Source organism: Panthera onca, chromosome B4, assembly GCF_046562875.1.
Source record: "Panthera onca isolate mPanOnc1 chromosome B4, mPanOnc1 haplotype 2, whole genome shotgun sequence".
In the NCBI taxonomy this organism is placed as follows: Eukaryota; Metazoa; Chordata; class Mammalia; order Carnivora; family Felidae; genus Panthera; species Panthera onca.
This window is the reverse complement of record NC_138345.1, coordinates 132,215,396-132,242,592: the sequence shown is the minus strand read 5'-3', so window position 1 is coordinate 132,242,592 and position 27,197 is coordinate 132,215,396. Positions and strand designations below refer to the sequence as shown.

At 60.4% G+C, this 27,197-nt stretch overlaps 1 protein-coding gene across 3 annotated transcripts; it reads right to left on the bottom strand.

Moving 5' to 3' along the window:
* Positions 1–1,003: 1,003 nt before the first annotated feature.
* On the bottom strand, positions 1,004–27,197 carry SYNGR1 (synaptogyrin 1). Of its 3 annotated transcripts, none has more exons than XM_078449436.2 (5): positions 27,014–27,197; positions 10,543–10,780; positions 8,944–9,089; positions 3,274–4,785; positions 1,004–3,211 (listed from the first exon to the last, which is right to left on the bottom strand). In XM_078449436.2, the coding sequence occupies exons 1-4, from the start codon at positions 27,110–27,112 to the stop codon at positions 4,564–4,566; spliced, it is 705 nt and encodes a 234-aa protein (XP_078305562.1). In that variant the 5' UTR covers positions 27,113–27,197; the 3' UTR covers positions 1,004–3,211; positions 3,274–4,563. The 3 variants fall into 3 exon arrangements, with proteins under 3 accessions (XP_078305562.1, XP_078305563.1, XP_078305564.1); XM_078449437.2 differs by having other exon boundaries at positions 3,274–4,719; XM_078449438.1 differs by lacking the exons at positions 1,004–3,211; positions 3,274–4,785 and adding an exon at positions 7,116–7,419 and having other exon boundaries at positions 27,014–27,191.

Sequence of the window (27,197 nt, the reverse complement as noted above, 5' to 3'; positions counted from 1 at the left end):
TGACAGGCCGATACGGGGCCCCCAGCTTACCTGCCGCTCCCCTACCGCCTGAGCTCCTGCGCTGCTGCTGGGGAGTGGTTCTCACACTCCTCAGCCGCCTTGACTCAGTCCATCGCTTACCGATCTGCTCTTTCCTCAAATATATCTAGATTTCCCCCACTCTTACCGTGTCCATGGTGACCTTCCTGTCTAAACAAGGGGCAGCAACCTCTTGGTTGCCATGTGACCACAGGAGTGGTGTTTTAAAACACACAACAAGGATTGGGGCACCTGGGTGGCTCAGTCGGTTGATGGCCCAACGTTGGCCTCTCCCTCCTCCTTCTCTCCTGTGTATCTGCCACGCCTGCCTTCCACTATTCCCAAGCTCTTCCCTTTCAGTTCTGCTCTCCAGATCGATCAGCAGCCCACCCCCTCGCCACTGAACCCTTAATCATTCTAGAGAGCTCAGATGAAGGGTCATCTGCTCAGAGGGTCTGTACCTGAGCCCACGTCTCAACTTACATCTTCTGACATTGTCTCAGCGCCGGCCACAACTTACATTTCCTGTTTGCATGGTTTAACGTCCATGCCCCCTGCTGGGAGACTACGCGGGGCGGGGGTGGGGGGTGGTGGTGGTCAAGGGCTGTCCACGTTCGTCAGTGTTGACTCCTAGGCCCCAGCACAGCGTCTGGATAAATATTGTGCCAGCCCAGGGCCACTAACTTTAAATACAGTGCAAACGCATGTGTAGGTCTGCAGGGAATCTTGACTGACTCTAGGGAGCGGGAAAGGGGCCAGGATAGGGAATGGTGGCGGGGCAGGTGTGTGTGCACGTTGAAGCCTGTGTGCCTGCGTGTACATATGTAAAGCTAGGGGGTACTGGCTTCGACTGCAATGGTTTCACTTCTGCTGAACAGTAATGAACAAATAAAAGCATGTGCCAGGTCAGGGGAGAGAGGGAACGGGCAACCCAAAGCCACACTCATGGCGAACAAAAACATTGTGACACGCTGCGATCCGCTGGTGGGTTTTGTCTTCACTTTATTACTATGTCACCAGAAGTCACCACCTTCACTTGGTTCACCACAAATGGACAGATGTCATAAACGAGGGTGCCACGGGGCCACTGGATTCACTCTTGAGACTTAACCAGGTGGTGGGGGAGTCCAGAGTGGGGGCCCAGGAGGGGGACCGCCATTCACTGCACACACGCACACACACAGAGATATATTTGTGGAGCCTTATATTATACATCTTATATATAGAAAATATATATATTTATACTATACACAGGCAGTTACGCTGCGGGAGGGCCGGGACACCCAGACGAGGGCTGTGGGCACCAGGGGAGGGGGAGTGTCACATCGAGGGGCAGCGCTTGGAAGCGACTGCACCAGCCCATCCTCCTACAAACTCTTTGGAAGGGTGGTCCCTCTTCCTGCTCCTTAGACAATCAAAGGGGTCTGGGGTCAAGGTTGGGGGGCCCTCAAGGGGTAACAAGTGGGGGCTCTTGGTTACATGGGGGAAGCCTGGGACCCCCAAGAGTCTTTGAAGATCAAAACTCACCAGGGAAGGTTGGAGTAGGGAGCGGATGCCAGTCCCTGGGGAGTTAGACCAATAGTTACACCCCCAGGTACCAGAAGCCACCCCCAGGCAGACGGGTTTTGACCGCGCAGGATGAGTGTTAACTTGGAGGCAAGGGACCTGGATCCCAAACCTCTGCCTCTGTGTGTGACCTTGCACAAGTCACTGTCTTCCCGGCTGACTCTACTATCTCTAAGGGTCCTTGCAGCTCTAAACTTACGCGGAACCCAGCTTTCCTGAGCCCTCTCTTGTGCTTGGTGGGAGCAGGGGGTGCGGGGGGAGAGGCAGAGGGAGGCAAGAGTACACCACTGGCTTGTGAATACACCTTGGGGGCCCTGGGGGGCTGTCCTCGGCCAGGGGAAGAAGCAGGACGTCGCTACCAACCTCCCAAAAGGGGAGTCAGGAGCCTTGGGTCTCAGCCAAATCCCACCCTCCGCCCTCTCTCCCTCCACCACTGGCTGGTCCCTGTCAAGAGCCAGCCTGATGGTGGGATCACATCTGGGCTGTACTCCAAGTCTGTACCCCAGGTCAAGGGAGGAATGCAAAGTGATAGGATTCGGTGCCCCTCACTCCTGGCAGGCGTCCTGTAAACTTTCCCAGTCTAGGGTGGCAGGGAGAGTCTATGAGGAACACCCAGGGGTTGGATGAAGCTTAAGTGGTTCCTAGCATCATGAGGAGCTAGTTGGTGCCCAGGGAGAACAGACGGACAGCGCCCTGGGGTCCCCCTGTGTCCATCGGCAGGGGAGGTGCTTGGTGGGGAGTGGGCGAAGGGAAGGGCCTCTCACAGCCTCCCGCACTGGCACAGGACTTCACTTTGCCAGAAGCACACCCACGGCCACCCGCACCCTTACCTGCTTCGTAAACCTGGTCTGGTAACAGGTTCCACCGCTCGGCCTGGCAGATACCGCAACCTCATCCCGTCCCCACTCGGGCCACCGGGAGCGGGGGTACCATGGACAGAGTCCCTCCGCCAGATGTGGAAAACCCGGAGTCAGCAACCCTGAGCTGCTGCTCAGCTGCCTGGGGTTCTCTGCTGTCACTGCTGCCCCCCGGGGAGGGCTTGGACAGGCTGGGGTTCAGATGCATGCTCCGCCGCTAACTCATTCACACTCTGAGCCTCTGTTTCCTCTGCGGTTAAGCGGGGACAGCGGTGCCACTTCTCTACCTGGGAAATTCCCTCTCTCTCCCTCTGCGGTGCTGCTCCTGCCCCTCCTCGGGGAGCCTCACCCCTTCACAAGCTCTCATATAGCACACTGCCCTCTGGGGGACCCTGGGTAGCGGCGGGTTTGGGGCCCATCTCCGGACCACCGGCTTGCATGCCTTCTGAATCCCTGGTGTAACAGCGGAGTCTGCGGGAGTGAGTGTCACCTGCCTCTGAGGATTCTGGTGGGGGAACGGGGTGCCGGTGGCGGGGACATCCAGCACGGTGCCGAGCCACAGTCCCCTTGCCCTGCTCCCCGAGGCACTGGCCAGTGGACGCTGGGCCCCATGCCCCCCCACACCTCCATCCTGTAAGGCCTCCCCGCCCCTCAAGGCTCAGCGAAGAGCCCACTTGTGCAAGAGTCTCTCTCTGCTCCCAATCCTCCTTGTGCCTTTGGAGTCGCCTGCTTACCATCTCCACTACAGCCCAGGCCTCCTCCCCGCCAGCCTGCCATGCACCAAGGGGCTTTCAGCATTCATCTCGGGAGCCGTCTGTCCCATGGCAGCAGCTCAATGGCTGGCTTTGCTGGGCCCAGGGTCCCTGCTGTCTCTACTCTGACTCCCACATTGTCCTCTCATCAGGCCTTTTGGAAGGCCAGTGGAAGGACCCTCTGGGTCCTTGGCAGTTCCGGCCCCTGAGCCCCCCTGGCTAACCCTGGCCGAGGGAAAGATGACACAGTGTTCCAGATCAGTTCCGTTTCCTGGGAGGTCATGAGGGCAGGGAATCGGGGCGCCTGCTGAGTGGCTGGGACCAAGAACCCCGGGCAGTAAGCCCGGCTCTGCCACTTACTCGCTGTGACCTTGGGCCTCCTCGCCCACCCGGCCCTGGGCAGGGACAGCGGTCAGTCCTTTGGGAGGCCACCGGAGCTCCCGGTGGGGCACGCACGGCACGGAGCAGTACATGGGTGAAACAGGCGAGTGAGGCAAGCCTCCCGGGCCCTCCCACCCTGACAGGAGACCAGGGCAGGGGTTGGTGGGGATGTGGGGAGAGGGGCCTAGAGACAGGGCTGTCCCACTTCGGGAGCAGCCAGCCGGGCAGCACAGGCCCCCGGCTTGCAGCAGAATCAGGGTATCTCACGGGCTGAGGTCCCCAAGGCCTCCCAGAGTGTGACGATAGCACTGAGAGGTGGAGCCCCAGGCTCGGGGATGGGGAAGGCAGGGAGGACAGGGGACAGCAGGTGCTCCGCAGTCAGGTGGCCTGGGCTTGGAGCCAACTCTCACTGGCTGCCGAGTGACCCTGGGCAAGTGACCTTGACTTTTCCAGGCCTCGGTTTCCTCAGCCACGAAATGGAGACGGCCCCAACACCCACAGTAGGGCTGCCGTCACTCCGGCAGGCGACAACTCCCAGTGTCCTGCAGGCATTCACACCCACCCTGGGGCCAAACTTTCCCGGCATCATCCGGGTCTACCTCTCGCACCGCTCCCACCTCCGGTACCCACGGGGCCTCCTCCGTCCCTCGTCTTCCTCCTTTCCGGGACCGTTTCTCTTTCACCACCGGTGCCAAGCACACACCTGACACACAGCAGGCACTCAATGAACACTCGACGACACAACGGATGAACGCGAACACCCCCAGCCCCCGCCGGACAGACTTGCACACGTGTAGATGCACCCCCAACACCTTACTGCCCCATCCCACCCCGAGCTGCCCTGGACGTCGGTGGAACGAGGTGCTGGGCAGGGCAGCCTGGGAGGGCGCGGGGGTCTGGGCGTGGGCGGTGGGCGGTGGGGGGGCGGGGAGGGCAGGGGCGGCTGGGACCGGGGCAGGGACAGGCGAGGGGCAGGCGGTCACTGCAGCTCAGTAGCCCTGCGACTGGTAGCCCTGGGGCTCGGCGTCAAAGGCGTTGGCCGGTTGCTGGTAGGTACCACCCATGCCGGTGGGGTCTGGCCCGGTGCTGGGCTCCACGTAGGGGGCGTAAGGCATGCTGGAGTCCTGGCTGGGGTCCATGTAGTCCTGGGAGAAGAGGGCCGAGTCGGCGCCAATCTGATACCGCTGGAAGGCCAGCATGGCCTGGCCCGCCTGGGGACGGGGGCCAGCGGGGTCGAGGACAGGCGGGAGGGGATGGTTAGAGGAGAGACAGACAAGAACGCTGGGTTAGTGGCAGTTAGTTCACAGGACACAGGCAACAGAGGGCTAAATATCCTTGAAGCCCCAAAGATGAGACCAAGCCTGACTGAGGGGCAGAAGTCTGTCCTTGTAGCCAGCCCTCAAGAGACCCAGAACCACACTGTCCATCCAGCCAGAAAGACCTTCAGAAGGTCTTTGGGTCACTATGGGTCACCAATAACTTTCCACTGTGGAGTGTTAAGGTGGCCCCAAGGCCACAACATCCTCCTCAAACTGTGTTCTCGGGGGTGTTACGTGGAGAGGGGAAAAAGTTTCTTGGTGTGCTGGAAAACCCCCTAAAAGCCACCGCACCTCTCTTGCGGCGAGGTGAAACCATGTAACTAAGTTCTGGCCAGCACACCAGCTGTCCCACCCGTTGACCTGACACCCGGAGGGCAGATGTGGGGCTAGAGCTCTCGCAGCCACGCAGGACCACGAGGTCCATGAGCTAATTGTAGGGACGGAAGGGGCCTGGGTCACTGGAGACTTCTGGAGCCACGAGGCCAGTCCCGGACTGTCTTCTCAGACTTGGACTTCATTTAAACCACTGCTATTTACAAGTTCATTTGCTGCTGAACCTAATTATAACTAAAACATTTGGTCAAACAAGTTTGGGAAGCTGAGTTCAACAGAGTAGAAGAAGTTTCAGGGCCACGGGACTTGTTAGGGCCTTGACTGACGTCTACTGGGATCCCCGAGGGGAAAACTCTGGCAGGCGACCTTTGCCAACCTTACCGGACCAATGAAGCCCTCTTCTCACGGGACCTAGTTGGGAAAGACTTGTCTACAGCATACGCACAAAGGTGGGAAATTCTTTTTCAGTAAAAGCTATTACGTTGTTATTAAGGACAATGACATTGACCACCCCCAGCTAGGGAATGAATTTAAAACATACTTTTTAGGTTTACGTTGAAAGCCTTCCCCAAAGATCTTTCTAGCAGGTAATCTTCCTGTGACGGAAAGATGCTAATGCTCTACATACCCATTTCTGGGCTGGGAGGACTGAGGCTTAGTGAAGGGAGACCTCACGGCAGAGTCAGTGCCAGAACCCAGACCTGAACCCAGAGGTCCTGCTCCTTCCCAGGCCAGGGCCCTCCCCATCTCCTTCCCATGGATCAGCCCCCTCACAAGGGAATAAACCAACCAGGAACCTGAAAGGGCCATCTGGTGAGAGGCGGGGGGAGTGTGCTTGGCATTTTATTCTAGAAAGTTCCAGAAGCCCAATGACTAGCCACTGACTTTTGATTTGTGTCATTGGTAAAGGCTCTAAGGGGCAGCCCTTCCTGAATACTGTTTAAAGCAGTGCAGGAGCCTGAGAAAGGCAGACCAGGCCCGAAGGAGTTGAGCTGAGGGAATTAGGCCTCCCTAATTCAAGAGGCCACAACACAAGAGTATGGGGGTGGGCGGTGGTGCATGGGACCCTGCTGGACTCAGGTGCAGAGGGGAGGCTGGGAGTTCTGCTCGGAGCCCAGGGACCTGGTGGCCCACCTGGCCCTGCTTCTTCAGAGCAGGTGTACTCTCTAGGATCTCCACCACGCAGCAAGCCGTGTGCACCGGTATGCCTCTAGCGTTGGGAAGCTCACTCTCTTTGTGCTTTGCTCTGGGGGCCTGTTTGCTCTGATACCCCCTCAACTCCTGGAGAGTGGAGAGATTGGTGGTTCCCGCCCAGGCAGCTAAAGGCCCCCAAACTGTAGAACTGGAGGTCAAAGTCTTTTGGAAGAACGAGGGCTCACCACACGAGAATCGCCCCCAAAGTAGAGATTATGGAGGGGTCTCTGACTCCCTGGAGAGAATGGAGGAAGGAACGAATGAACGGAAGAGCCTACATTTATTGAGCATCTCTGTGCCAAGCTCCGTGCCAGCCTTTGTTTCATCCACACAACAGCCCTGAGAGGTTGGTCCACTGGGTAGTGAACTGAGGCTCAGAGAGGTGCAGGGGTTTGCCCAGGGTCACACAGCATGTGAGAGCAGGGCCGGACCAGGAGTCCTCTGATGTCCTCGGCCAGGCCTCCGTTTGCACCCAGGCTCCATGGGAACTGTAAGGTCAGCCTTCGTGCTGCAGCAAGGAACAGGCTCTCGCACCGTGTCCACAGATCAGTATACCAGTATAGAGAGCCAACGCCAACCCTCTGATAGCCCGTGGCCGTCTGTCTGGGGGAGATTTCAATTTGTCTTCCCCTCCCCAGCCTGTGGGCCCCTGGGGCCAGGGACCCCGTCTGATCCATCACTAGGCACAAAACAGCTGCTCAATAAATGTTTACTGAATGAATGGACATTTGGAAAAAGAAAGGAGGCAATGAATGCGTAAGTGGCGAGTCTTAACTGGCCCCTCAAGCCAGCCACCCACTGCCCTGCGTGCCCTGGCATCCTGGCCATTTCCGGCAGAAGGTTGCCCCCATAACCTTGCCACTGGGCATGATACAGGGCGCTCCCCGCCTCGGGAAACCGGCAGGCCTATGGCTGTGCCGAGGCGGGAAACAGTGTGCTGTATTCCTCCTGGAAGGTAAGGTCCTTGAATCTCCGCACGGCCAGGGCTGCGGTCAGGCTCTGCCGGGAGAGAGCAGGGGTGAGGACGGTGGGGAAGAGCTGGGAAAGGCAGAAGTGCCAGCAGGGAAGCCGGCCTCAGTGGGCACCTGTCCGTCAGGCTTTCGGATCTGCCCCCGGAAGTCCTGACGCCCAATCACTCCTCCTCCTCTGTGAACTCCACCCCCATCTCAGGGCTCACTGGTCCAAACATCTCCCTGTAGCACCGGGTGGGCTGTGTGGTTCCCATACATGGGGCATCTTCTGTGGTCTGAGATCCCCTGGGGTCACTTGGTTCTTCCTGCCCAGCCCTGAGGACACGGAGGGCGGGTGTGACCACCGCTGGCGTGCCGGGGCCTGAACCACAGGTGTTCTCCTCCAAACCCTGGCTCCCAATATTGTATTGGGACAGGGGCCCCAAGAGAAAATGGATATTCAGGGGCCCTCAAAAAGAGCAGGAAGTCACTCCAGGACAAGCCCAGAAGGGCAGAGGGACAAGGAGGCCTGGCTGCAGCAGGCTTCGCAGGAAGGGCTAGGGCTGCTTGTATTTAGTCCCAGGGTCTCCTTGCAGAAGGCTGGGCCCAGGGCTGCTCTAGGGCCTGGAGGGGAAGGGGGCTGCACGCAGGGGAAAGGAGAACCCTTGAGATGGGGGCCTGGAGCCCATGTGACCCCGATATCACAGGAGGGAGGTGAGGAGAGAAGAAATACACCGAGGGGACCTGACCCCAGTGGGAAAGAGGGCCCAGCCCTGCTGTCATGCCCGTGGGTGCTGGAGGTGTAGGTCCAGAGCCTGCCAATGGGTGCCGTTTGTGGGCCCAGAGACACGCTTTCTTTGACCCACACAGTATTTTTTTTTTTTTCTAACTTGAATAAATTGCTAACACGTAACGATCAGGTTTCACACAGAAATTCAGATTTCTGGCTTCTCTGGAAAAATGGGAAGACCTGGGCTGTGTGGGTCCCTATTCCTGCTTTGGAACAGGGATCAAGGGTGTCCCTTTGGGGGCATGCACCTGCCGCCCGGCCCACTCACGCTTTCTCACGTGCTGCCTACCACACGGATATCTGAGTTTGTGACACCCCGCCCCCCCAAATCCAAACTCCTGATTTTTAGAGATGGGAAGATAATGGGCCGGAAACCTAGAGGCAGCCCCAAGAAGTGGCCCAGGTCTCCCGACACCTAGGCCCGGGCTCCTAACCAGCCTCAGAACTGCAAAGCCTTATCTTTCTGTCCAGGCCTCCACTTGGGTCTACAAAAGGTTAGGGTAAACGCCCACAACCCGACTACCAGAGTGCTTGGGAGGGGTGTTCGTGACCACTGGAAGGCTGCTCTGTGCCAAAGCGAGGGTCTAGCACCACTGTGTGACCCTGCTGGCGATGGCAACAGCCTCCTTCCCGGGAAGTAGCCCGTGTGACTGCTGAGGAGAGAAGCAGGGGCACGTACGGGCTCCAGGAAGCAGGATGCAGGCCCCGGCTAGGCTGAAAGGCCGCCCGCTCGGGAGCCTGGCTGGGGCGGGCGACTGTGGGCTGGGTGGGCCGTGTACTCACCCACGTGAAGATGGAGAAGAAGGAGAAGGTGATGGCGGCCCGAGCCGCATCTGTCCCTTCATTCATCGGGTTGTCTTTGGGCTTGGACACCTGCCACTGGTTGGCCAGGAAGCAGAAGCCCACGAACCAGAGGAAGGCCCAGAAGGCTGGGGTGTCCACGAGGGCCAGGCACAGGGGCCGCGCACAGGAGAGGGCGAGTGGGGAGGAAATGGGGAAAACGAGCAACAGGGAGGGGTTTGGGAGCACGTCTCCCACACCCCACCCCCACCCCCATAGGGAGAGGCGGGGGCAGGGGGCACAGAGAGGGGAGCACAGGGAAGGTGAGGCAAGAACAGGGAGGTCAGTCAGACACAGAGCAGGAGGGAGACCACAGAAAGGAGCCGGGCCACGCAGATGGCAAGGCCAGGAGCAGAGGCAGGGAGAGCCAGGGGCAGCGAGGGGAGGGGAGGGGAGGGGAGGGGAGGGGAGGAGGGAGAGACAGAGAGAAAAGTCAGTTGGCCTAGGTGCGCATTTCTGTTGCCTTAGCCAAACACAGATTTCTCAGCTGAATCCCTGCCCCGGGACGTAGTCTGCCCCTGCAGCAGTCTGGGAGGAGCACTGATCCGACCCCCTGGCCAACGATAGCCTCCCAGAAAATCGGGCAGAGAGAGGATGAGGAGGAGGCTGGGCAGGGGGGGCAGCTTAGCTGGGCAGGTCTGAGCGTTGCCTTCTCTTGTGCTCGCAGCCTCACGAGGCCCAGCCTCACGAGGCCCGAGCCAGGTGAGCGAGGGTCCTCTTGGGAAACCGAGGCCCGGGGAGCTTAGCAGTGGGAGCCTTGTGGCAACGAGGTCTTCTGTGGGTCCCCAGGGTCTACCCAGAGAGGACCAGAGCGGCTCAGACAAAGCGTGTGTGTGCCAAAGGGCTGGGGTAGCTAGAGACCAACATCTCCCACAGGCACTGCTGGGGAACCCTGGGGTGCCGTGGACCACAGCTTGAGAACCATTAATTTCATTCTATCCTTCAAGTCTACGGGACCGGTCTCACTGCTTCCAGTCAGCCAGGCTCACCCTGAGGATCCCAGGCCCAGTAATGGGGGGAGGTCTCAGCCAGAGAGCCGAGGCCACAGGCAAAGCTTCACGGCCTCTCAACCCAAGCACCCAGTGAACAGACTTCAGAACTCGTGGGGTCAGAGGTCGGGTCAGCTCTGCCAAAGGCTGTTTCTGGAGGACGAGGGCAGCAGGTCACGTCAGGGCCTGACCCTCCCCGGGCCCAGACTGTGTGCCAGGCGGTCGGTCCTGCCTTACGAGGCTCTCACGGGGGGTGGCACAGGGGAGGCTTCAGAGAGAAGGGAAGCTGTGTCCCCTCCCCGCCACGGAGCTGTGGGCTGTTCCGGGGCCTCAGGCCAGGCCCTGGTCCCACCACTCCCTGTTGCCAGCCACGTGACCCCCAAGTCTGTCCCCTCACCCGCCCGCACCTCAGCTTCCTCATCTGGAAAATGGGCGATGGGGGACGGCTGCCTCCTCGGTGCGCGCGAGGATTAACGGGCCCACGGCCGGGACGGCCCCCGGCCGGCTCCGTTGTGCTGGGGGGGGGGGGGTGCCCACTGGGCGGGGGGCTCACCTGAGACACCGATGTCGGACAGGACGGCTTTCTTGCGGTCCTTCACGCTGCTGATCTGTGGGAAGTACACATCCAGGGCCAGGTACAGCAGGCAGGTGAGGAAGGCGAGCACGCCCACGGCCACGCCATAGCTGCAGGCGTTGGGGTTGCGGTTGTAGATGCAGAACTTCTCGCCGCCCGAGTTGTTGTTGAGGTAGCCCTCGTTCACGATGGAGCCGAACACCACGATGGAGAACACCTGTGGGGGGAGGGGCGGGGGGGCCAGGCATGAGATCCAGGCCGGCCCCCCGCCCAGCACCAGGCCCGGAGAAGGGGAGGCTACCCGCCTCGGCCCGCGGCCTACCCCTGCCCCGGGGAGCCCTCTTCACCCCCGACAGCCACAGGGCTCGTGCGAAACAGGCATTTCAGAGGGGAGGCCCCGAGAGGGAGGGCAACTTGCTTCGGGTCACACAGCGCAGGGGGGGACAATCCCTTCCTTCCTCCGCCTCAGGCAGGAATGACCCTCTGACCACAGATTTGGCCCTACCAACCCACCGTCCAGGTCCTGGGAGGTCTTCCTGGGCCCTGACACCAAGATTCCTCTAGAATTGGACCTGACCTCCCAGAATGAGTGGGGCCATGCCCTTCTGGGAGGTGAACCTGCCAAGCCCCCACCCCCAGCCCCCTAGGCTGACTCCTCTAGACGCTGGCCCATGCCCACCCCCACCGGCAACCCCTTTGCCAGGTTTATTTCACTTGGATAGACGGCCAGCCGAGATGGCCCCCCACCACCCCACCTCCTGGCATTCACGCCCTTGTGCAACCTCCTTCCCCCTGCGTGGCGGCTGGGCCTTGTGATTCACTTCCAACGGAATCTGTGCAGAGAGCGACAGATAACATCTCTGCGAGGAGGTTGCAAGGACGCTGGCTTCCACCTCGCTCACCCTCGCTTGCCGCCTCTTACTTGCTGGCTCCGAAGGAAGAGGCTGCCTTGGTTTGAGCTGCCCTCTGGAGGGGCCCATGTGGCGTTTTATGGTTTGTCAGCCATAAACAAACACACAAATTAAAAACAAACAAACAAACAAAAAACGACACCGCTGCAGCTGGATGAACCTTAAAAGAGGTGGAAAAAGAGGTGAGGGAAGCCAAACACAGAAGTCAACCCCCAGGACAAAAGCCCTAACAGACAAAACAGAGACAAGAAGCAGGCGAGAGGTGCCCCGGGGCTGGGGGAGGGGAGGACGGAGAGCGGTTACTTAAGAAGCACGGAGCGTTCTTACGGATGATGAACGTTTTGAAACCAGACAGAGGTGACAGTTGCGCAACATCAATGCCACGGAAACGCGCGCTTTAAAATGGTTAATCGCGTGGCATGCGAATTTTTCTACAATTAAAGACAAGACTGTGGGGCTGTGTCCTCGTTCAGCCGTGGGCACAGCGGTGGCCACGGTGGCCCGTGAGCCACGCGTTTGCCTGTCCAAATTCGAGAATGTGCACACAGCCACGGTCCAGACCCGGGCCGGCGTGCTGGCTCTCAGCCCGGCCCCGTCACAGGTTCCACATCTTCGCGGTCACCCCAGGAGGTGCACAGGGCAACTCGTGCTGCTCCCAGTTAGCAGCGCAGGAAAACTGAGGCACAGAAAGCGTAGGTGGCACTGTTGTCAGCACTCCGGGCTGAACGGGGACCCGGGCGTCCTGATCCTCAGCCCTGTGCTGTCTCTCACCTGACTAGGCTGACGCTCGGCCTCAGGGGGTGGGCCCGGACGGAGGTGTGGTCTTTCCAGACACCCGGGGGGCCAGTAGTGTGAGTGAGTGCCAAGTGTGGCACTCCGGGGCCCAGGAGGGGAGAGGCAGGAAGTCCTGACTTCACAGCGATTGTCTAAGGAACTCCGGGGCTACTGACAGAGTCCTGACAAGCAAGGCAGCCACAGGAGATGAAGGCAGGCTCTCTCATGGCCAGCTGCTTGAGTGGCGCACGGCACAACTCCGGGACTGCCATTCACAGAGCCCCCTGGGACCTGTGCTCCAAGACAAGTCCCAGGTTCCTACCAAGGAACTGCCAGGTCGGGAATCCGAGGCCCAGCCCCAGATGTCACCCAACGTCCCCAATCCAGCAGAATGGACAAGCTACTCGATTAGAGGGGGCACTCCAGACCCTAAGGGGTCACACAGGGTTGCTGAAGTCAAATCCCAGGCCTGCTTCTTATGCTGTGTGGCCTCAGGCAAATGACTTAACCTCTCTGAGCCTCCGATTGGAACTCTGCAAAAAGTGACCTTCCCTCCAGGGCTCCTGACAGAATGACACGCAGGCACCCTGAGCAGAGCAGGTACACCAGGGACTGAGCCACGGTTAACTCCCTTCTCCAGAGGCCCGAGGAAAAGCGGGACGAGCACCAGGAAGGCCCTCCTGAGCAGCACTTCCTGGCAGACATGCTCCGCCAGGGGTGGGATCAAGGGTAGACCCCCTTCCAAAAGCAGGCCAGCAGGAGGTGGGAGGGGAAGCGGGCAGGCGGAAGTTGGGGCTTTGGGGACAGCAGAGGAGGAACCATTAAGATGGGGCCCTCTTGGGGGACAGAAGCAGGAGTCCCTGAAGAGGCCAGGAGGCACGTGCTGGAGACAGTGTGTCCCCAGGAGGGTGAGGAACAAGATCAAAACAGCCTCCAAGGAACCGGCGGGGCCCCGGAGCAGCGCAGAGAGAGGAGCTCAGTGCCCGCTCCGGTCCTCCTGTCCATCCCACGGCTCTGGCACACAGGGCGCTCCGCGGTCAGGCGTTCCTCGAGGTCGAAGTCACCTTGGGCGAGTGGCTTCTCGGAGCCTCGGTCCCCTCATCTGTAAAGCCCTGCCACCGCAGCACCCTGAACCACTGGCGTGTCGTGAGGAACGGACGAGGCCATGCAGGTAAGGGCCTGCAGGCGACGCGGAGCCGGCACCCAGAAAACGCCGGAGTGATGCTAAACAAGCAGAAGGGATAACGAAGCAACGGCAGGCGGTGGCCATGCCGGGAGGGGGGCAGCGGCGGTCAGGGAAGGGAGCCGAGGCAGTGATTTTTGAACTGAGCTGAGTGAGAAGCCAGCCCTGCCAAGATGGGGGGAAGCGTGTTGCAGGCAGAACAGAAAGGGCAAAGGCGGGAGGTGGGAGAAAAGCCTGGCTGGAGCAGCGACGGAGGAGTAGGGCTGGAGGTTCACGAGATGCGGCGGGAGGGAGAGTGGGAGAGACGGGGGGGGGGGGGGGGGGGGGGGGGGGAGGAAGGCCAGGTGGGTGGGACACCGTGAGGAGGGTGTGACCACAGGGGGGTGACCGGATCTGTGGCTCACCATCCCCGCCCTGCAGCACGAAGCTCCCTGAAACGGTTCCCCCACGGCCTTCCAGACACAATCCGAGCTTCCGAGGGTTGGTGGTCCAGTCCCTTGCTGTATGGCTCGCCCACCCCTCCTGGGCCTCACCTCCCTCCGCTGCCTGATCACTGCTTCCCCACCTTCCCACGCCCCGGCAGGTTGCACGGTTTCTTCTCTGAACGTGGTTTCTACGAGCACAGGTCGCGACCGGTGGCGGCGGGGCAAGCTGCCACGAGGCAGGCAGGGCCTGACCCCCAAAGCCGTGAAGGGCAGGGTGAGCTCAGGAGCCACTTCGGGCTTAATCTCACTTGATCTGACTTAGGTCTGAAAAGGGCCACCCTGGGCGCCGCGGAGAGAGGAGCGTAAGGCCAAGGTGAAAGCAGGGAGACCCGCCGGGGGGCTAAGCAGCGCCCGGGGGAGGGAGGGAGGAGGGGCTGGGCTGGCGTGGGCAGTGGTGGCAGTGGGACGGGGTGGCTGCTGAATGCGGAAGGTAAAGCCACCGGGATCTGCTGACACGTCTGCCGTGGGGATGAGAAGGAAGAGCGAAGGGCGGGGCGCGGGGGGCTGGGTTCCGCGACCCCCGGGAACAGGTGTGCACGCCACGTTCCCCGCAGGCTGCACAGCCGGGCCAGGGCAGGGACGCTCACCTGGACCGGGCCTGAGACTCTACAGATGGAGAAGCGTTGCCAAGGAGACACAACTAGTCCCTCGGGGTCCCCGAACTCCCTCCGGGACCCTGTAAGCCCGGGGTTCGCGACTCCACTTAGCTGCCGTCTCTCCACCCACGTGGGACCGAGCCCCCCAGGAGCAGGGATGGGCCTCGGAGCTCACATCCCGCGGTGGGAGGAAGGGGGGCTCCCTCAGGACCTACTGGGGGACTGAAACACCTGCTCCTCACTGCACGCGGGCCACGTCCTTGTTTTCATTTTCCAGCCGTGTGCGGGCACCTGCCCGGGGGCCGCAGCTGGCTTGGGGGGGGGGGGGGATACAGACTCAAACCCAAGTCCCTCCGAGCCCAAAGCCAGGGCTCTGTGTCGGGCAGGCGGTAAGGCCGGATCTGCAGCAGGGAGCGCACGGAGCCGAGAACCGGAAATTAAACCAGAATGAAATTCTACGCTGCTGCGGCCAAACTCTACCTAACGGGCGGACCTGCTGGAGGGACTGGAGACGGGTCTGTGGTGGCAGAACCAGCGGCCTGGAAACAGGACAGGGTGGCCTCAGGGGAGGCTCCACAGAGGCCGCTGGTCACTGGAAGGCACAGGAAAAACAATCCCTTTTCCTCGAACTAAAGAAAATGCTATAGAAAGTGGGGGGGGGGGGGGGGGGAGGCACCAATGTAAATGGACCAAGGCTGTTTTTTCACCACCTTTATAATCCAATCCTGGGTCTTTTTAAAAATGGATTAAAAAAAAAAAAAAAAAAAAAAAGGGATTCCAGATGGCAGCTGGAGCAGAGCTATGTCAAACTCAGAAAAACACATCGGAAGGTGTCTCAGAATCTCAGGATCTTGGGGTACTGGTTCAGAGACACAGAAGCGGAGACCCCAGAAGTGTCACACCCCGCCCCCACTCTGCTCAGCCATCCCAGACGTCAGGGTTGGCACGGACGTAGGCCGTGTCATAACTGTGCACCCGCTGTTCCGCCCGCCCAGAATGCCCTTCCCCACGCTTCCATCTTTCAAACAGGATCAAACTCCTTCCCAGTCACTCCCCCTCCTTCCCAGTCAGTCCCCCACCCTGACCCTGCACATACTCATTTATGGGTCTGTCGCTCCCAAGAGACCTGAGCTAACCCACAGCCTCTGCAGGGGCCCTGCATCGACTGGGAGCGCCTGACGGAAACCATCTCCGTGAATCCTCACCAAAACCTCTAAGGAGAACACAAAGGTAAAAACATGCCCACAAATCAGGCTCACTTAGCCCATTTCACAGAGAGGGAAGCCTGGCCTCTGGCTGGCCCGTAACAGGCTGGCCCACAGCGGGTAAGCAGGGCACCGGGCTCTAGCCCAGACCTGCCCGCCTCCAGCCCCACTCCAGGACGTAAGTCAAATCCCTACCTTCAGCTGCCTCCCCAGGAGTGAATTCCAGGTCCCAAGCCCTAGAATGAGCGTGAGTCCCAGGAGGGACACCTGCCGTCCCGAGCTGTGTCACCACCCCACTGTGCAGGAGGGGCCGGGCCCACATCCGCACACAGAGCTGGCAGGCCGCGCCTAGGCCACTGGCGGGCAACAGGCTGCCCCGGGCTCCCGGGAGAGCTGGGCCAAACCAGCGTGAGGGGCAGAGGTCGCTGCTATTTGCCGGGAACTCCCCAGAGGCTGGCTTCGAACACCTTTAGGCACACACTGGGTTTCCACCCAGACAAGCTGCAGAGAGCAGAGCCCAGGAGCCCTGCCAGCTAAGAAGGGCACCGTCCGTCTCACCCTCCGTGTTCCCGAGCCCCGCACCGCACCGCACCGCAGGCAGCCAGCTGACTCGCTCACCAGCCTCCACTCCACGGTCTCCGCTCCTGCCCACCGCCAGGCTGCAACGTCACCTGCCCCGGGACGGCCTCCTCTCCGGCCCCCTCACCTCCTCCAGCGGCAGCCAGTGGGTGCTCACCCACCCCAACTCTTACGAGTCTCTCCCGAGGTTGAGCCCCTAGTGGGCTCTGAGGTCCCCCTATTTGGGCGGCTGGTCTCACGTCCAACCCCTGCAGCCCCCGGTGACCTCCAGCGCCCCTCATCCGTCTGCACGCCGGCTCCCATCCGGGAGCTCGAACCCCGAACCGGGCTCATCCTCAAGTGCCATCCAATGTGGGGCTAGCCCTACTGTTTCATCCTGCACCAAGTAACCCAAATGACGCCGTGTCCCCCATGCTGGCCCAGGCCACTACCACCGCTTGCCAGGAGAGGACAGCAGTTTCCCTCCTGGTCTCTATGCGTTCACTCCCACCCCTGCACCATCCCCTTTACAGCAGCTGGAGAGGTCCCTTTAAATTCTGTTTTTTAATGTTTTTATTCATTTTTGAGAGGGAGAGACAGAGAGAGCAGGGGAGGGGCAGAGAGAGAGGGAGACACAGAATCCGAAGCAGGCTCCAGGCTCTGAGCTGTCGGCACAGAACCCGATGTGGGGCTCAAACCCATGAACCGCAAGGTCATGACCTGAGCCGAAGTTGGATGCTTAACCGGCTGAGCCACCCAGGCGCCCCTGGGAAGATCCCTTTAAACGTGTCATTCCCATGCTCCGTCCTACCCATCTCCATCCCCAGGATGCATCCCCAGCTGCAACCCCTGGGCTCCTGCCTTCCTCTCAGACTCCTTTCTCCCACTCTTCTCTAGCTCCCTCCCAAGCTCATTCCTGCCTCAGGGCCTTTGCACTTGGCTTTTCCCTCTGCCTGGAATACCCAGAGTTCCCCAGACCTTCCAGGCTGGCTCCTGCTGGCTCCTTCTCAACATCCATATCTCAGAGAAAACACCACTCAGAGGAGCCCTCCAGGCCTGACTCCCAGATCTACAATATTCTACGATATTCTACAATACATTCCAATGTATTTCTTTGATAACGTCTTTATACGCTAACGTCCCTAGTTATTAGTTCATTTTTGGGTGAACATCTGCCCGCTGGACCCACAGGGAGGGTCAGGAAAGGCTTTAAGGGGAACGAACAGCAAGCCTGAGGTGGGCAGAGGTGCAGGTGGCATGGGAATCAGCATCCCTGGCTTGGGCCTCTGCCTGCACACTTCTGACCACGGGGAGCTCACTCCCTAAAAGGGGGGGCTGCTGAGTTCTCTCCCTCACCTCCAGCTGAACCTGCCTTCCTGTCAGTGTCCCTACCAAAGTCCTCAATCCCGCCGCCTCCTGGGCCCCAGGGAAAGGCTGTGTGAGGAAAGAAGGAGCCGTGCTTTTGAGGGATGAGTCAGGCTGCCAAGGCCCCCCCACCCCTCATATGACCTCCCACAGGGTCATATGAGGAAAATGGCAAAAGCCAACGCAGGGGCACATGATGGGCAGTAGGCGGCCACTCTGCTTCCTGAAGGGCCTCGTGCGGAGCCGCAGGGCTGAGGCGGGGTCAGGGGTGGGGAGGCTCCCAGGGCCCCTTCTCTGCTCCCCTGCCCGGGCACCCTATTCCGACGCCTTGGATGTAACCTGCAGGGGATTAGGCCGTAATCTTCCTGCAAGCTGTCCCTCGGGTTCTCAGCAGTGGGGGTGGGGAGGGGGGTCTGCTGGGCAGGGGCCCGAGCAAGCAGACCCCTGTCCCCAAGGTACTGAGACTCAGCCGGATGATCTGAAGGCTCCCCCTTCTCGCCACACTGTTCCCACCTTCACCCTCCTGTGGCTGTGTGACCACAGGGGGCAGGGACCCTTGTTAGAAAGGGGGAAGCCCAGACCCAGAAACAAGCTGCTTGACTGGCCCAGGGCTGCAGCTTGGTGGCCGAAGGATCCAGAGGCCTCACCCCATAATCTTCTACAGCCCAGGTCCTTCCCCACCGGGCCCTGCCACCTCTGAACTCCCTGAGGGAGGGAGGGGGAACAGAGTCACCCCTGGAAAAGGGCTATGAACACCAACCGAGCACTGCCTGGGCCCTTCCCGGGCGGGACCTCATTTATCCCCAATGGCCCCACTGGCAGGCAGGCAGGCAGGCACTGCTCTCTCTCGTTTTGCAGCTGGGGAAACTGAGGCTCTGTGCAGTCTCTCAGCCGGTCACAAGGGCAGGGATAACCACCCGGGTCTGTGTGCTCTTCCTCAGCTCAATGCCCGCCCCTGCCCTGCCAGCTCCTACATGACTGACGCCGTTGTTCACTGTCTCTCTCCCTCTGTGGGAGCCTGAGGTCTTCGGAGAGAGAATCTGGTCCCAGGCCCTGCCTCGCTTTCTAGAGAAGAAGGCACAAAGGGGGAAACGCCTTCTGCACTGACAGTTCTCACGGCCGTTCACATAGAGCACAAAAGAAGCAAGGAGGAGACAGCAAGCTTGGGGGGGGGGGAGGGAATCCTGGAAGGCTTCAAGGAGGAGGTGATTTCTGCGTTGGGCCTTGAAGGTGCGGTGGGAGACCCCGAATAGGGGTGGGGGGTGGGAAGAGGAAGGCAGAGCAGTGCCCCCCACCTCATTCACCCACACGTGGAGCCCTCACAAAGACGCCCCACGCTGCCTGTGGCCCTGGGGGATACAACAGCGATGTAACAGACGCAGTGGCTGCACCCCCACAGCTGACACCCGAGGGGGTGGCATCCTCTTCGCTGCTCTGCTGTACCTCTCGGCCTTTACCACGATGGCCCTCCTGCCTGGAGCTCCTTCCCCCGTCTCCGCCTGGCCGACGCCGTCCCTCTCGTAACTAACCGTACTGCCACTTTTCCATCCCTGACCTAGGTGAGCGTCTCCTCACGCTGGTGGCGCGCTCACCTCTGCATTTTTACTGGCGTCACCACCACGCTTCCCTCCGCCAGCCTGTGAGCCCTCTGCAAACAGCGGGCACGCAGCACGCGCTCGGGGTGGCTGCTAACTAGAAGACGACAGAGCGTCTGTGTCCTGCGGCCGTCGGGTCCGAGGGGAGGACGGAGAAATCGCTCACAGGCGGCCAGGTTCGGCTGAGAGAGCCATTTAACGACAAGCAACCATGGATTTGGCAACGAGAGGGTCACAGATGGTGAGGGGTGGGGGAGAAAGCCTGAGCGGGGTGCATGTGAGAAACGGAGGGAGAAACCTTGGTGAGGGATGGAAATAAGGCACATTGGGAAGACGGTGGGCAAGAGCCAGGTGGAGAGGGCGACACTGAGGATAGGGGAGAGGGAGAGGGAGAGGCCAGTGGGCGTGCAGAGCTAGTGGGCAGGGAGGCCGGCCCGGGCCACAGAATCGGAGAGCCCAGGGGAGGCACGGGCATGAGGCGGCTGAGGGTGGGTGCCCGGCGCAGGAGGCTGTGGGTAAGGCCACGGGGGGAGCCCCGCTGGAGGGGCGCCAGAGAGGATGGGGTGAGGGCGCTACACAGCCTTGAGGGTCAATGGCTCCGAGGTCCCAGGCCCAGGGAAGCTGGGACTGACAGGTGAGAGGAGGACAGACAGGAGAGGGGAAGAGGTGGCCACCTGAGAGCACGCAGCTGCTGGAAGGACGGCCAGGCCTAGGGTGCGCCTGGCGAGAGGGGCCGAGGCGCGCGAGGAGAAGACCGTGGCAGGCGGCGAGGCCAGGGCGTGAGCAGGAGCACGGAAGCGGGCACTGCGACACCAGGAACGGAGGCGGCGGTGGCGCTAGAGAGAGCGGGTGTTAAGACGCAAGCATCTCAGGCACCTTCGAGGAGTAGGGGAGTGACCCGGGGCTGGCCTAAGATGAAGAGATCCAGGGCTGGCGTGAGAGTCAAAGCTGGGTGACAATGGTCTGGAAGCGGCCTTAGGAGCCAGGAGCACCTCCAGGCTCGGCAGAGGGAGGGTGTGAGGGAAGGAAGAGCCCCCCGAAGAGGGCTGCCAGGGGAGCGGGGTCGTGGGGGGAGGCCAGGTTACAACGCAATGTACAATTAGGGACGTTCAGAGCAGGGTCAGGGACTCGGGGACACAGGTCACGTCCTCCCGCCCCCTGGACCGTGAGCTGAGAGCCCCAGCTCATTGGGGTTCCCGGATGACTGCGTTCTAAACAGTCTGGGCCTGGCAGCCTAGGGTTGTCCCAGCCAAACACCCACCCCTTCCCCACAGTCCCCTTCATCCCCTGCAGAGGGGGGCTGAGCATAGTCCCATCCCGGGAAGGGAAGCATTCTCCAGAAACACAGGGCCGTGAGCTGCCGTGCCAGGAGCCCCTGACACTCTGCTCACATACGTGGACCCGGGGCCCAGGCCCCTCTGCTGTGGGCCCCCCAAAAGCATTGTGGGGGTGTGGTTCTTGATATCACTTCTTTAAAGACGGACCAGTCCAACAGTCCCCAACCTGGAGTCCACTAGGAGCAAGCGTGGGGTTCCTTGAAGGTGAAAAGGTTGGGAACCAGCCCAAAATGACTATCCATTTCCCATGTGACAGATGGGGAAACTGAGGCCCAGAGCACATGGCATCTTGCTCAAGTCACACCACCAGTCAGGGTCAGAGGGGGTCGCAGAACGTGGCTTCAGGCCTCGAGGCCCCAGGCACTCCCCAAAGCCCTGTCCTGCCTCTCCTCCCCCTGGACAGCTGGTTCTTCCGGTTCCGGGCGCCAAGCGTGGCTCCCTTGCCGGCTCTGCCATCTGCCCTTCCTTTCCTCCCTTGTCTTCCTGGTTTTTCCTCCTCTCCTCCCCTCCTCCCCCAGCCTTAGTTCTTTCTCCCCAGGCTCAGGCCTGCCTCATAGCTCTGCAGGAACAGGTCCTGTGGGACTCTGCATGTGGCCGGGAACTCCCCGAAGCAGGAAGCTGTAGGCTGTCACCCCAGCTACTCCGGTTAACATCTCTGGGCCTCAGCTTCTCACCTAAAGTACTGAAACAACACCCACCTGACCAGGATGACGAATGCCCAGGGGGAGCGGTTATACAGCGAGCCCTTCAAACATGAGTCTTCACAAAGCTTAGAGTCTGCCCCACATGTCACAGATGAGGCTTGGAGAGGCCAGCATCTTCCAAGGTCCTGCTCTGATGACCCTGCTCCCCACACCAAACCCCCGGCTCTCCCAGGCTCCCCAAGCTCCTGCACGGCCCCGGTACACGAGGAAATGCCCAAGACACAGAGCAGAAATCTACCAGCCGGCATCTCCTGAAGACTTCACCCCTCAGTCAGCATCTCCTGAAGACCTCACTTACCAGCCAACGTCTCCCGAAGATCTTAGCCCTGAAGAATGTCTCCTGAAGACCTTGCCCACCAGCCAGCATCTCCTGAAGACCTCGCCCACCAGCCAAAGTCTTCTGAAGACTTCGTCCACCAGCCAAAGTCTCCTGAAGACCTCGCCCACCAGCCAGCATCTCCTGAAGACCTCGCCCACCAGCCAGCATCTCCTGAAGACCTTGCCCACCAGCCAGCATCTCCTGAAGACCTCACCCAATAGCCAAAGTCTCCTGAAGACCTTACCCACCAGCCAGCATCTCCTGGAGACCTCACCCACCAGCCAGCATCTCCTGAAGACCTCGCCCACCAGCCAAAGGTCTTCTGAAGATCTCGTCCACCAGCCAAAGTCTCCTGAAGACCTCGCCCACCAGCCAGCATCTCCTGAAGACCTCATCTACCAGCCAAAGTCTCCTGAAGACCTCACCCACCAGCCAGCACCAGCCAAAGTCTCCTGAAGACCTCACCCACCAGCCAGCATCTCCTGAAGACCTCACCCACCAGCCAGTCTCCCGAAGACCTTGCCCACCAGCCAGCATCTCCTGAAGACCTCGCCCACCAGCCAGCGTCTCCTGAAGACCTCGCCCACCAGCCAGCATCTCCTGAAGACCTCATCCACCAGCCAGTCTCCCGAAGACCTTGCCCACCAGCCAGCATCTCCTGAAGACCTCGTCTACCAGCCAAAGTCTCCTGAAGACCTCACCCACCAGCCAGCACCAGCCAAAGTCTCCTGAAGACCTCACCCACCAGCCAGCATCTCCTGAAGACCTCACCCACCAGCCAGCGTCTCCTGAAGACCTTACCTGCCAGCCAGCGTCTCCTGAAAACCTCACCCACCAGCCAGCATCTCCTGAAGACCTCGCCCACCAGCCAAAGTCTTCTGAAGACTTCGTCCACCAGCCAAAGTCTTCTGAAGACTTCGTCCACCAGCCAAAGTCTCCTGAAGACCTCGCCCACCAGCCAGCGTCTCCTGAAGACCTCGTCCACCAGCCAAAGTCTCCTGAAGACCTCACCCACCAGCCAGCATCTCCTGAAGACCTCGCCCACCAGCCAGCGTCTCCTGAAGACCTCGTCCACCAGCCAAAGTCTCCTGAAGACCTCACCCACCAGCCAGCATCTCCTGAAGACCTTGCCCACAAGCCAGCATCTCCTGAAGACCTCGCCCACCAGCCAAAGTCTTCTGAAGACTTCGTCTACCAGCCAAAGTCTCCTGAAGACCTTGCCCACCAGCCAGCACCAGCCAAAGTCTCCTGAAGACCTCACCCACTAGCCAGCATCTCCTGAAGACCTCGCCCACCAGCCAAAGTCTTCTGAAGACTTTGTCCACCAGCCAAAGTCTCCTGAAGACCTTGCCCACCAGCCAGCATCTCCTGAAGACCTCACCCACCAGCCAGCATCTCCTGAAGACCTTGCCCACCAGCCAGCGTCTCCTGAAGACCTCGTCCACCAGCCAAAGTCTCCTGAAGACCTCACCCACAAGCCAGCATCTCCTGAAGACCTCGTCCACCAGCCAAAGTCTCCTGAAGACCTCACCCACCAGCCAGCATCTCCTGAAGACCTCCTGGCTGCTGACTCCATCCTAGACCTAAGAGATCAGCCACAGGCAGATAAAGAGATAAGGAAGATTCCAAGACTGTTAGTGCTAAGTGCCAAAGGAGCATGTAATCTACCTCCGCGGATGTAGCTCCCTGAGTAAATGGCAGGGCGGTGCCAGGTGCTGGGAGAGGACAGGCCATGCAAGGTCACACGTTTCCTGCCAGGACATTCGTCCCCAGCACCCTCTAAGGTCACGCTTCCCCATGGCAGCCACAGGGAGCTCTTCTGTGTTTCAAACCCCTCTCTGTGGCTGCCCACAGCCCTCAGATGAAGCCCAGAGTGTACATCTGCCATCCAAGACCTTTTCTGAGCTTCCCCCTGGCTGCCACTCTGGAGCACATTCACAGAGTGTGATGTCACTCACTTGCACACCCAGGACCCCGAGAGCTCACCATCATTTATTTCTAAAGCCCACTCAGATCTCATGCTTCCAGATATTTGCACACGCTATTCGCTCCACCTGGAATGCCAGGTAGATCCAGGTTTGAAGAGGCCCTGAAGCTGATATGGCGGGGGGGGGGGGGGGACGCGGGGGGCGCGGGGAGGGGGTTTCCTCTTTCAGAAAAAGATCTTTTACAAAAATCACAAGCCCATGTGCACATGTTGCTAGGGCCTCTCCAGGGCTGTAGAAGGGGTCTACGTGGCAGGGGAGTCGTCCTGGCTAGAGTGACCAGTCACCTAGGTTTGTGTGGGACTCAGAGGCTCCCAGACACATAACTTGCAGTGCTGAAGCTGGGAAAGTTCCAGCACACCAAGATGAACTGGTCACCCTAGCCCTGGAGCTAGGACTTTGTCTGAAGGCCAAGCCTGATGCCTCCCAGACCCCAGGATGCCAAGGGGACGCTAGGGCGAAGGACAGGTCACCAACGGCATCTTCTGCGCGCTCATCGACGAGTTAAAACACTTTCAGAGCACCACACATTTTTGAAAAAGACTGGAAGGAAGCACCGGTCCTCCCTAAGTGAGGGGATCACACGTGATTTTTTTCCACCCCACTATTTTTTTTTCTTTTATTTGTCCCCCTCCCCCACCATCGATCGTTTTTATTGTGGTAAAATACAACATAAAATGTACCGTCTCGGGGCGCCTGGGTGGCTCGGTTGGTTAAGCATTCGACTTCGGCTCGGGTCACGATCTCACGGTTTGTGAGTTCGAGCCCCACGTCCGGCTCTGTGCTGACGGCTCGGGGCCTGGAGCCTGCTTCCGATTCTGTGTCTCCCTCTCTCTCTGCCCCTCCCCCGCCCACGCTCTCTCTGTGTCTCTCTCTCTCTCAAAAATAAATAAACATTAAAAAATTATGAAAAAACTTACCGTCTTAATCATTTTTAAGTGTGCGGTTCAATGCTATTAAGTACAGTACATTTATTCTGCTGTACAACCATCACAAGTGATGTTTTTATTTTCCGAAAGTCAGCAGGGATTACTTTTGGGATCAGAAAAAAAGAACTACACATTTCTTAAAGGTGTCACTTAGCCTGTTATCAGCTGCCTTTGCTAGCATAAAGGTAGTGAGCAGAGCTAGGAGGCGGGGGGGGGGGGGGGGGGGGAGGTTTGGGCATTAGACGGTGGCTGGCCCAGATGACCATTATCCTTTCCGAACCTGAAATCCAGGATTCTGACCTCTTCCGGCTCCAGGAGAAGCAATCAATGTGCTTTGGAGACTCAGAGATTTGGCTTCGAATCCTCTGCCGCTTACATGCTCAGTAACCTTGGGACTCCCTGAGCCTCAGTTTCCTCAAGTGATGCAGGCCGGAGGGGAACTAGCTGGGTAAGCGTGTGTCCACCCCGGCCCACAGTGGGTACCCCATCCGTTACTTTTCCTTCCTCCTGCTTGGACTGTCTCGCCACACCCCGAGATAAGCCCCATTTATCCTTCAAGGCCCAATTTGATATCACCTTCTCCATGAAGCCTCTCTTGATTCCCACAGCAGGGAGACCCCTCTCCTGGCACTCACGGCCTCTACCCCGGGGCGGGGGGTGGGGGGGTGGGGTGGCACCTGGCTCCCTTCCCAGTAGGACTGTGGGATCCCCGAACACTAAAGGCTGCATCTGAGTCATGTCACTTTCCCTAGGGGCCCAGCAGACTCAGTGAAGCTTTGCTAAATGAAGCCATCACAGGCAGAAGTGACCCAAGCAAGCAAACCGCCCACACCCCTCACAAAGCCAGTGGCTTGACCCTCCCAGGCCTGTGGCCCGAGGGGCTGGCAAAGGGGAGCAGGGCATACAGCTGGCCCACCTGATCAGGCAGGTGCCCCCCAGAGCTCCATCTCTGCCGAGGGCCAGTTGGGGTCTCTGAGGAGTTGGAGACTGGCATACATGAATGAAGTCGGCACCACAAACCCTTACGGATGTCCCCGGGTGCCAGGCCCGCTGCCAGGCCCTGTGCCGTCACTGCGGCTTCCCTGCCCTCAAAGAGCTCCCCAGCTGGTGGGTACTTGAGAAGAAAGGGGTTTACACATGGCCCCGCTTCTTGTGGCACCAGGAGGAGGTTTGAACGTTTTTAGACAGGGAAGAGTTAGCTTCCTTTCTCTCTGGGAGGCCAGAGATAAACACCCCAGCTGTCCCACCCATCAGACCCTAATATTGCCCGGGAAACCCAGGAAGTGAGGGAGTTTGAGCACCCTGAGGCCACAGCTGACCTCAGACGTAGCCCCTTGGGGTGGCTGACAGTGACCCTGCCCAGCGTCCCCAAGCCCAAGACCTTCTGGTGTGGGCCCGCAGAAATAGGCCCCAGGCCTGCAGAGGCCAGACCCTCTAGTGAGAGTGTCTGGGCAATGGCCAAAAAACCCTAGGAAGCCCCAGGCACCCCCCCCCCCCCTCCTGCAGCAGGCTTCTTTCCCTGGGGTGCTGCCCAGACCACATGAACCCCTCCCTCTGTGCTCACTGTCTCTGTCCCATCCTCCTCCCCCACAACCCCAGGTCTGAGCAGGGACACCCCCCCCCCACCCCCCCCACCCCCCCCCCCCCCCGCTGGGGAATTCGGGCCCCTGCCAGGCTGGAGATCCAGAACAATCCCCTCTGCTTTCCCCTAATCCCCCCACAAGCATCCAGGTGTACTTGCGTGTGTGGTGGGGGGGGAAGTGCTGTCACGGATTCAGGAAATATCAGAGCCCACGGTGGCCGCTCCCACCTCTCTACAAACCGGGAAACTGAGGCATGAGAGAGGAGCTGCCTCTCCCCACGTCGGGATGTAACTCCTCGCTTCCCACTAACATTTCTTGGGTGGTTCCCAGCCCAAGGTCAAGCCGCGAAGGAGAGGCAGTTCCCGAGCAAGCCACCTAGGTATCCGGCTCCCGACGCATCGCTCCACACCTTCCGGGCTAAGCCACAAAACCCGGTTTCCGGCCCTGTCCTCCTGGAACGTCCACGGCAGGCGCGGCGTGCGCCCCGTGAGATGATCCACGCCCTGATCCACCTCTCCCCCCCCCCCCCCAAACGGCCACCTGAAACCCGGGCTTCGTCCCCACGGCCGCTGATCCGCCCGGGCGGCCGCGCGCAACCCGAGCCGCGAGCTGCACAGCCGCGGCCTGGAGGTCACGGCGAAGGGGGGCCGCACGCGAATGGGGACGCCGGGAATCAAGGGCTACGGCAGCAGGGGCGGGAGCTCCCCCCGCTCCGCCAGCGCTGGGACCCCCCCCCCCCCGCCCGGGGCCCGGGAAGGAAGGGGTGGCGGGCGCCGGCACCCCGGTCGGAAGGCTCTCCGCCGGCTGCGGCACGCGTGCCCGGGGTCCCGCGGGGTCGGGGTCCGTCCGGGCGCGCCGCCCTTGCCCGCGCCCCCACCGCACCCCACCCCCCGCGCGGCCGGGCCACCCAGCCGTCCTTACCCAAGACACGACGCGCAGGATGGTGTGCGGCTGCCGGACCAGGGTGTGGGGGTCGAAGGCGCCCCCGGCTTTGCCCGCTCCGTACGCACCCCCTTCCATCGTGGCTGCACCCGCGCGGTGCCCCCCGCTCGGCGCGCGCCGCCGGCCCTGCGCGTGCGCGGCGCCCCCGCCCCCTCCCCTGCTC

Bases quoted from the DNA above. Each gene is read 5' to 3' on its own strand.
- SYNGR1 (XM_078449436.2), bottom strand. From the start codon at position 27,112: ATGGAAGGGGGTGCGTACGGAGCGGGCAAAGCCGGGGGCGCCTTCGAC. The intron at 10,781-27,013 runs GTAAGGACGGCT...CTCCCCCCACAG, and splicing joins TCCTGCGCGTCGTGTCTTGG to GTGTTCTCCATCGTGGTGTT. The intron at 4,786-8,943 runs GTGAGTACACGG...CCCCGTCCCCAG, and splicing joins TCTTCTCCATCTTCACGTGG to GCGGGCCAGGCCATGCTGGC.